Below are 9,988 nucleotides of genomic sequence, written 5' to 3' on the forward strand. Positions count from 1 at the left end.
TTACAAAGTGTTCTGAATAGTCAAGGGAACAAAAGGAACAGTGCTGAGGCAAAAACATCCCCCTCACCACCGATTTCCCCATACAATGGTGATAAGCTCCTGTTATGAGAATCTGGCTAAAGCAATGCCTAGGAAATGAAACTGACAGCGCAATCCTACATGTTTCTACTCAAAATAATAGCCTGCAGGTCTAGAGATCTGTGGGGTTTCCGGTCATTGAGGATGGAGCAGGCTAGGAATGGGGATTTAGGGGCAGAGACAAGACCAGCACACATAGCCTACTCCTGTTGTGATTTCCAATTCAGATATAGCACCAAAACATGGCTCTTTTGAGCTTACTTGAAGGAAAGATGCTTCTGAATACAAGTTTTTGGAAACTGCAAGAGAGGAGAGTGCCATTGCACAGGTTATGCCTGTGTGCATCTCACAGGCATTTGGTTGGCCACTGTGAGAACAGGATGTGGGGGTAGTTGAACTCACCCATTGCTACAACGCCTTCTGTTCTGGATTCTTCCTTGATTTCATACTTCAGCTCAAAATATACCTGAGTGTTTTGATCAGGGGGGACAATAGCACATCCCCGGTACTGAATTACTGAATAATTCTGTGGAGAAGTTTGCCCTTTTGGGGATTTCTAGCCTGCTGGACTCAGAGTGTCCAGAGTTGCAGAATCTCTGGTACATCCCACTCTTTCCTACAGAGTTTATATCCAGAAATAACTCTGTCCCACAGGTTCTCTGTGTTCCACCAGATTTCTGTTATGCTAACTATATCAATGCTGTCTCCACCCAGAGTGCTACTTAACAGGCCTATTTTTTTAAAAAGGGAATTGGTTTATTTGTGGGGTGGGTGGAACAAGGTACATTGCAGCCCATTCCCTGAGCAACTAAGAGGAGTGACCTTCAATGGCAGCCTATAGAGGAATAACATCACTACTTTTGATTTTCTTCCATCCCACCTCTCACGAACAAAGATGTGGCTGGAGATTCGTCTTGCCCAAGTGGCCATTTGGCATTTGATCGAAGCCTGTGGAGACTCCTTTGTGCTTCAGAAGAAGGGAACAAACATGCTTGTTCTCTTGGGATGTTGAGGGGGATGTTTTTGAAGGCTGGCACATTCCGTTCCCGGGTGGGGGCAAAGATAACATGATCTCTGAGGCATTGCCTTCCTCCCCTCACCCAAGTTTGCCCAGAGCTTAAAGACTTACATCCGCCACCGTCCCTTGCCCCACAAAAGAGGTAGAAGTCTTTTCACAGAATGAACTGCTTAGGGTGGATTTCTCCCACAATACTAGATGACCATCTCCCCATCGCTCATCAGATCTATTTTGGGAGCAGGGTGGGTGGCAAGGGATGATCTATATTTCCATTTTGGCACTGGGCTGGGTGTACTAGTTGCAAACCATGGTTAGGATAATTGTTCCGCACCTGCTGGTCTTCTGCACATTCCCCTACCTGTGGCAGTGCTGCCACCAGGGAAAGTTTGGTGGGCCTGATCAGGTCCTTGAGGTGGCAGTTCCCACCCCCAGCCCCTGGGATGTGTGGTCCAGTGATCTAATATCCTGGATAAGCTTAAGTATTTCATTCTGTGATAGGTCTTCTACTCCTTTTGCTGAAAAGACCACAAGTCATTAAGGGCTGGGCCAGCTTGTGGAGATGGGGCCGGGCGGGCGGAGGAGATGCCATGGAGCACCTGTGACCTCTGTACTTGCCCAGGAAGGGAATGTGCCAGCCTTGAACACCCCCCTCAAGAACATCCCCCTCAACAACCCAAGAGAACAAGCATGTTTGTTCCCTTCTTCTGAAGCACAAAGGAGACTCCACCTTGTTCCACACCACAAATAAAACTAATTCCCTTCAAAAATAACCCTGTTGCTCCCACTCTGTTCTTCCCTTTTGCATAAGTTGCTGAGTGGGATGTGCTTTGAAGACCTTTGGAGGCAGATATTTAAACTGGGCTGCTGCAACCCTGGACCATCATTCTCTCCCCCTGCACACGGTGTTCACGGTAAGAGCAGGAGAGAACCAGCTCCAGGATGATTGCTGTGCTGCTGGTGGTGTTTGGACTGACCCCTGCCTGCATATTTCCTGTCAGTGCTGACATCCCTGTGTACCCAAACTTTGACCCCCAAAAGGTAAGACGTTTACAGATGGGACTTTCAGCCACATTAACAGGATGGGGAAGCCTTACCTAGAGCAGCTTTGCTCTTGAGTAAAGGCCCTGTTGCTTTTGTGTACCCCTTCTCCTCTCCCCCAGACCCACAAGCTTGGTGATCAGCAAGCTGCCTGATTTTGATACATGCTCCTAGCTCTGGTAGGAAAATGCTAGAGATGAAGTGGGTTGCTTGTCAACTTTCGCTGCCCCCTAAAATGTCAATCAAAATTCTTCTGTTTTAGGCTATCGGGAAGTGGCACCCCATCGGGATAGCTTCCAAGTTGCCTGAGTTGAATGAGCATGATCAGAAAATATCACCAATGGACCAAACAGTGGAGGTTTCGGATGGAGATGTGACAGTCACCGCTAATTATATGTCGTTAGTACCTTACAACTGATACCTCTCCTCCCATCATGCATAGGCTGGGAATTGAACCCGGGGTCCTTGATTTCCCCTGAAATCGTTTTGAGATGCTTTGGAAAGGGCATAAAGTTTCTGGCACTGCCAGTCAGTGTAGACAATATTGAGCTGGATGCAGCAATGTCCAGATTTTGTACAGAGCTGCTGCTTAGGGAAGACCACATGTTTCCCATCCCGTATTACCTCTCTTTTTTGTGTGTCTTGTTTTATCTTAATATATCATAACGAGCCACTTAGGTTGGGCATTGTGATATAAATAAAACATAGCTGGAATGCCAATGGAGACATTGAGTAATCCTGTGGAAACCATTTGATAATGTAGAGGCCTCCAAAAAGGCCTGTTCATTTTGAAGGCATTGATAGCAACAGGGTGCCGTTCCTCTTGACACTCTGGCTATCCTTCCCTCTGGTAAAGTCTAAGGCATCTTACTGGTAATGTATTCTTCCATCAGTGGCTCTGACACCCTAAAAATACACATGGGGGAAGCAAGGCAGAAGCAGGCTGGGTATCTGGTTTTGAAGTGCTTTCACTTAGCTCTCTTTTCCAGGGATGGTGTCTGCAAACAAGCAGCTATTGTGTTTAAGCACACTGACAAACCTGGTGTATTCGAATTTCCTGGTAAATATGACTACCATGAGCCACCCTTTTACCTGATGAAAAAGTATGTTTTGTGATTGGAGGATCCAGATGCTGTGATTTGGGCAAATGTTCAAACATTGTTCTTCTTCCCATTTACTTTTCCCATTTCTTTTGAGTGCAAAATCGAGTTATGAGGGGGAGAGCAGTGCAATCACTCACCCACCAATAAGGTTGTTTATTTTAGGAAATACATAACTTGCCTAGAAAAAGGTTACTAGGTCTACCCAGTGCTTTTTTCTGGGGGGACACAGGGGTACACATACCCTTAAACATGTTGTCAATCTAAGTTTGGCCTCACTGAGGGGGCAGTATTTCAATATGAGTAGGAATATGAGAGGACCCCTAAACTTTTTTTTTTGAAAGAAAGCACTGGGTCTCACTAAACCTAAGTAGCCTAGAGAAAAGAAAGGCAGCTATGCTTGCTCCATAGTTCTTTCGGAAGAGCGTTCCAAGCTGACCTCTCATCTTGAGATTCAAGAGAGAAGTGAGAGGAGGAGGAGGAGGAGGTTGTAAAGAAGATGCAGCATAAAACTATCAGTCTAAATAACAAAGAGATAGGAAGGGCAAATGAGGAGTTAAAGGTACGTAACAGTCTGGTTATGTGGAAGTCCTTTGCCCATCTTTACCTCATGCAAGCCCTTCTTTTGCAAGCTGATTTTCCCTCAGTTCAGACAAAACATATAAATATTTTTAAATCTCCACCTGTGTTTTGTGATCTGGGAGCAAAAGAGCAGTATATGAAGGTTGGTAAAAGAGACATCACAGTACAGTGGTACCTCGGGTTAAGAACTTAATTCATTCGGGAGGTCTGTTCTTAACCTGAAACTGTTCTTAACCTGAGGTACCACCTTAGCTAATGGGGTCTCTTGCTCCCGTCACATCACTGCCACGTGATTTCTGTTCTCATCCTGAAGCAAAGTTCTTGACCCGATGTACTATTTCTGTCTTAGTGGAGTCTGTAACCTGAAGCATCTGTAACCTGAGGTACCGCTGTAACAGGAAACTGCCAAAAACTATTTGTCCGTTTGCCTGAGTTTGACCCACTCAGACTGACGGTGGCTCTTTCCATCCCGGTGTCAGAAGTCTCTTTCCATCCCAGTGACAGGATCCTTTTAAGTTGCACAACATCAGGAATTGAACCAGGGACATTCCACATGCAAAGGAAGTGATTTACCCCCTGAGTTATGGTTCATGGCAGATGGTTAAACCAATGCCTCCACTTCCCAACTTAGGAGGATATGATTTGCCTTGTTGCCATCCAAAATTAATCTTGGGCTTTTCAAAATGGAAGACTCCTGCTTTCTCTTTCGATCTCCCCTCTGTTTAACCAGGAGGAACTTGAGTGTTTCACTCAAGGCTGCACAAGGGAGTTCTGGGTTACAGCTGGGATCTATGTTCTCAGACCTGGGGAGCAGTCTTTGCTTCTTTATCACAGAATCCCCGGCAGCCAGACAACTGATCTGTATAGTACTGGGAAGGGACTCTGTCACCCTACAATCCTTATATTGCAACTGATCCTTTAAGCTGCCCTCATATATATCATCATATATATCATGCCCTCATATATATCATCCCAGTCTGATTGGTTTTTTTGGTGGGTGGGTGAATCAATCATTATTTTGGTAATATTGTGCTCGATGAAGAGTGCTGGAGAGCTTAAAAGTTGGCCAGTCTTTCCTGACACTAGGATTGGCTGAAATAAATGTAATGCTCACCTAGAGGGTTTTATTATTTTTGAAATGGACCAACACAGCTAGTTTTTGCTTTTCTAGTGAGGTTCTCCAAAGCCCTTGGGATGCCGCAGGAAAAGTTCTAGTTTAACAGAGCCAGGCAAACAACAACAACAATTTTGTTACTTATATCCCATCCATCTGACTGGGTTACCCCAGCCACTGTGGGCGGCTCTCAACAAAGTTAAGGAGGAGCAGAAGGGGTGGTGAGTTCTCACTGTCTGGAGCCTCTCTGCCACCTGCTTGCTCTGCTAGTCTCCAAACAGGGTCATTCTGCGCATGTGTGAAGTGTGCAGAATGCATCTGCAACATGAAGCGAACGCAACTAGAGGTATGACTAGGTTGAGAAAGAGGCGGGGGGGTGTCCTTCCTCAAAGCAAGGCCTTCTGGGGCAGGGGTTGAGAGAGTGTCCACATAATCATATATTTCCTATGGTAACTAGTCAACATTTACATTTAACTTTATATTTTCAGCATAGTACTTGCAGCCTTGGCCACACAAACACCTTCCTTTTAAGAAGGACGCCCTTTTCTCTGACTCAAGAGCTAAGGGGAGTCTGCCATGCCTAACACCATGGCTAAAAGAGGGGGAAAGTAAGACAGGGAGCTAGATGAAATGTGTGGGGGTGAAGGAATGGTGGTTCCCACTGCCTGCTTTAGGGAGGGCAATCTGTGGCAGTGGACCTGGGCAGGACACTTCTTAAGTCATGGAGATTCTAAAGACATATTAATGAGAGGGGGGGAGAAAGAATGAATGAAAGGTGACTAAGAGTGGCTGATCCCCCTTTGCCTGCCCCCCCCTCCACTAACAGCCAAGAAACGAGGAACCCGCTTCCTTCAGTTGATATCTTGTGTTCTTTCCTGTATAGGTGGTATTGCCCACATGATGGATACTGATTATGAAAAGTATATCATTATGCACAAGAAGAAATTAGAACATGAAGCTATGTATCTGTCTGGTATGTGTTATGGCAATGAATTTTATTTTTATTTATTAAATACAGCTTTTCACCCATAGATCTCAGAGCAGTTCGCAACATAAAACAAACAAACCAATAACCCTCACTCCACCCTGTGGCATATCTGTGGTTCAGCAAAAAGGATGCTTATTAGTTAGTTAGTTAGTTAGTTAGTTAGTTAGTTAGTTAGTGTTGCTGTTTTTCAACTAACTCCTCAGCCACAAAGAAGTTACAAATCTCTCTCTCTCTCTCTCTCTCTCTCTCTCTCTCTCTCTCTCTCACACACACACACACACACACGGCCTAAAAGTCACAAAAGGAGAATGGGTTGGGAGGAGAGGAAAGAAGCAAGCTCAGTTTCAAGTTCTGAGCTGCAAGTTTTTCTGTGGACCAGCCAGAGCAGGAAAAGTTCAAAGGAAGGAGGCAGAGCCAGTGCTGCTCTTCACTCTGCTGTGCTGAAGGAGTTGGCCCTGCCCTGCCTTTTCCTCCTTAGTACAGTTTGGTGGCTGGTGGAAGGTTTTGCCTAAAACATCTGGACGGATACCCTAAGTTTATGGAAGGATACCCTAAGTTCTGTTCAATCCAATTACAGCTCTAGTTAACATACAAAAATAGAATATAAAATTATTGAATATCTTTATCTATACTTATTTGGCTAATATACACCCCCCTTTTTTCTTTTTTGCTGTCAACAGTCACCTATACTGTACAGAGTTAAAAAGAAGGAGGAAAACCTATTTAAAATCTTGACTACAATAATCTTCTAGAATAAAAAGTAGCTAATGGAATAATCAGCCCTTCCCATGGTGAAAGAATATCTTTTTTGGAAAAGGGAGCTAAACCCTAAATAATGGCCACTTTAGCACTTCACAATGATCCAGCAGAAAGAGCAGCTACCATAAAGCCTCCCACTAGCAAATAGGGACAGTCAGCACCTGTGTAGGCTTTCAGTTCCTTTAAGATCAGGCATGGACAAACTTGGCCCTCCAGATATTTTGGGACTACAACTCCCATCATCCCTAGCTAGCAGGACCAGTGGTCATGGATGATGGGAATTGTAGCCCCAAAACCTCTAGAGGTCCAAGTTTGGCCAAGCCTGCTTAGATCCTCTTCTCTGGTTTCATGGGGGTTCTGTTCCTGACTGTCTAATGGACAATCCAGAGAAGATGTCAGGAAGAAGAGACTTTGGGTGCTCTATAGACATAAAACAGATATTTCAGCCTTTCTGGGAACAACAATTTACTCAACCTTTGCTTGTGTTTAAAGCTAGGGGATCGGAAGTGGGAGATGACATCAAAGAAAAATTCAAGAAATTAGTTTTGGAGCAAAACTTTCCTGAGGCACACATCAAATACTTTGAGAACGTCGGTAAGGCAATCTGATCTCAATATTTTTTATTATGGGGTGTGTATGAATGTCTCTGTGTGAAACAGAATCTGAGGAGCTATATTTAGTCTCAGAGAGATTCACAAATCTGGATCACCACTACAGTTTGAGTACAGTGGTACCTCGTTTGCTGAATGCTTCAGTTGAACATTTTGGTTTTCACCCAAAACCTGGAAATAAATGCTTCCGGTTTGAATGCACCTCGGAAGTCGAACGGCTACTGAAGCTCATTTCTCAATTGTCTCAGTTGAATTTGCTGACTGCCCATTGCGCCTTGGTTGTCGAACGTTTCAGAAGTCAAATGGTCTTCTGGAACAGATTATGTTCGATAACCCAGGTACCACTGTAGTTAAATCACTGAAATTAACTGAGGTCTGATTTCCATGCTTAATCATAATTAAAGCACCTGAAGCTATCAGGAATTGAGTGGGGGGTTGATTTGCTAAGGGCAGCAGACAATTTGGACCTAGCTGTGGGGATGGATAGGAAGGAGTTTGTTCTACATCCCTCAGCTGGGGTGGTGTGTGTGGTGGGACTCCGGCAATTCTGGCTCCTGGGCAGGGTCTGTCTAGAGACCAGCTGAGGGACGTGGGTGGCGCTGTGGTCTAAACTGCTGAGCCTCTTGGGCTTGCCAATCAGAATGCTGGCAGTTGGAATCCCTGCAACTGGGTGAGCTCCTGTTGTTCTGTCTAAGCTCCTGCCAATCTAGCATTTCGAAAGCATGCCAGTTCAATTAGATAAATAGGTACTGCTGCGGTGGGAAGGTGGATGGCATTTCCATGTGCTCTGCCTTCATCATTGTTTTCCATTGCTGCAGAAGCTGAAGGCAGCCCTGTTTAGGGAAGCTTTTAATGTTTAATAGACTATTGCATTTTGATATTCTGTTGGAAGCCACCCAGAGTGGCTTGGGAAACCCAGCCAGATGGGTGAGGTATACATAATAAATTATGACTAATATTATTATTATTTAGTCATGCTGGCCACATGACCTGGAAAGCTGTCTGTGGATAAATACCGGCTCCCTCAGCCTGAAGCAAGATGAGCACCACAACCCCACAGTCACCTTTGACTGGATTTAACTGCCCAGGGGTCCTTTACCTACCTTTTTACCTAGTTCCCAGCTCTAGATAATGGCCTAGTTGGGTCTATCAACTCTGTCTTCGGCTGCCTTATGGGGCTCAGATTCCAATTAATTAGAATTAAAGTAGCTTCAGTCCCAGCTGCAAGGAGGCAGCTTCCACTTGGCTGGAGACTGGGGGGAAACCCAGCCCAAAAGTTATGCATGGAATGCTGGCCTAGGTGGCTATCGTATTTGAAGGTTCATATTCCCCCAAAGACCTTAGTGAGGACCCATCCTTCCTGGCCACATATCAAAACCTTTTCTTGCTGCTGTCAATATACTTGGCTGCTTCAGCTCTTTGGTTTTTACACCTCTGTGTTGTTTATTTTATCTGCTCTTCTTTCATTGGCATAAATTTTTATATGCTCTGTTTCCCACTCCCAAAATTTCTGCATTTGTTAACTGTGTTGAGTGGCTCAGTTTTGAACTAGAATGGTGAGCTACACATGTTCCTCACAGTGGCTGACCCATTGAGGCAAATAGGACACGGTCCCTCCAGCCTTAGTCTGCCCCTAGGGAGTCTTCACATGCCCACCTTCTTACTGACCACCAGCCAAGGAGTGGAACTCCTTGAGAGCTTCCTCCTTCATCTCAGTGTTGCCCCTGTAGAGCTCAGTAGGCGAGGGCCTCTCATTGGCTGTGGTTGCAGCTGTCATTTGCTCTGGCTCCATCTGCTGTTGGCCTCCCTGCCTCCCATGCCACCAATCCCAATGGGCATCATCTGCCACTGATTCCAAATAAAGAAATACATATGAGTTGCTTCCTGACAGTGAGAGCTGTTCGACAGTGGAATTTGCTGCCAAGGAGTGTGGTGGAGTCTCCTACTTTGGAGGTCTTTAAGCAGAGGCTTGACAACCATATGTCAGGAGTGCTCTGATGGTGTTTCCTGCTTGGCAGGGGGTTGGACTTGATGGCCCTTGTGGTCTCTTCCAACTCTATGATTCTATGATTCTATGATTCTATGATTCTATGCTCACATTTTCTTCCTCCTTACCAGTTTCCCTGACACTCTTATCTTCCTTTCTCCCACAGAACAATGCACTCCAAAAGCTGCTTAATAGCCAGATATGGCATTTCTCCAGATATATTTGCAGCATTGGTTAATAATCAGAAACACCCAATAATCATTGCTCTTTCTGGATGGTGGAGATGATGATGACTACAGATCAATGCCTCTGTCCACTCACCACATTTCTAGCTTGTAGAAATTGATGGAAGTAGAACAACAACATCTTTGGGTTCCTCCATCTCCTGAAACTATTTTTAAAATAAATACATTGCTTAGATCTTGCACACTTTGTCAGAAGCATTATTGGAAGTCAAAATGGGAGAAGATAAACATATACAAACCTATCAAGCAGCCAAAGCCTCTGCCCAGTGGGTGCTCAGCTTTAGAAGTTGTCAATATGGTTCTCCAACTTCAGCCATCCATGCCCATTGGCCAGGCTGACTGGGACTGATAGCACTGATGGATGGGGTTCAACAACCTATGAAGCTCACCATGTTGGCCACCCCTTGTCTACTCTGCATTGGGAGTAGCTCTCCAGAATCTTGGAATGAGAAAGGCTTTGCCCATGAC

The 9,988-nt window shown here is 45.0% G+C and overlaps 1 protein-coding gene across 1 annotated transcript; it reads left to right on the forward strand.

Moving 5' to 3' along the window:
• The first annotated feature begins 1,948 nt into the window (after positions 1 to 1,948).
• On the forward strand, positions 1,949 to 9,700 carry LOC310699748 (epididymal secretory protein 4-like). The gene is made up of 6 exons (XM_083488260.1): positions 1,949 to 2,134; positions 2,397 to 2,533; positions 3,124 to 3,194; positions 5,814 to 5,903; positions 7,170 to 7,271; positions 9,442 to 9,700. The coding sequence occupies exons 1-6, from the start codon at positions 2,036 to 2,038 to the stop codon at positions 9,465 to 9,467; spliced, it is 525 nt and encodes a 174-aa protein (XP_083344386.1). The 5' UTR covers positions 1,949 to 2,035; the 3' UTR covers positions 9,468 to 9,700.
• Positions 9,701 to 9,988: the final 288 nt, after the last annotated feature.

Source organism: Podarcis liolepis (genome assembly GCF_965112155.1).
Source record: "Podarcis liolepis genome assembly, chromosome: 2".
NCBI lineage: Eukaryota > Metazoa > Chordata > Lepidosauria > Squamata > Lacertidae > Podarcis > Podarcis liolepis.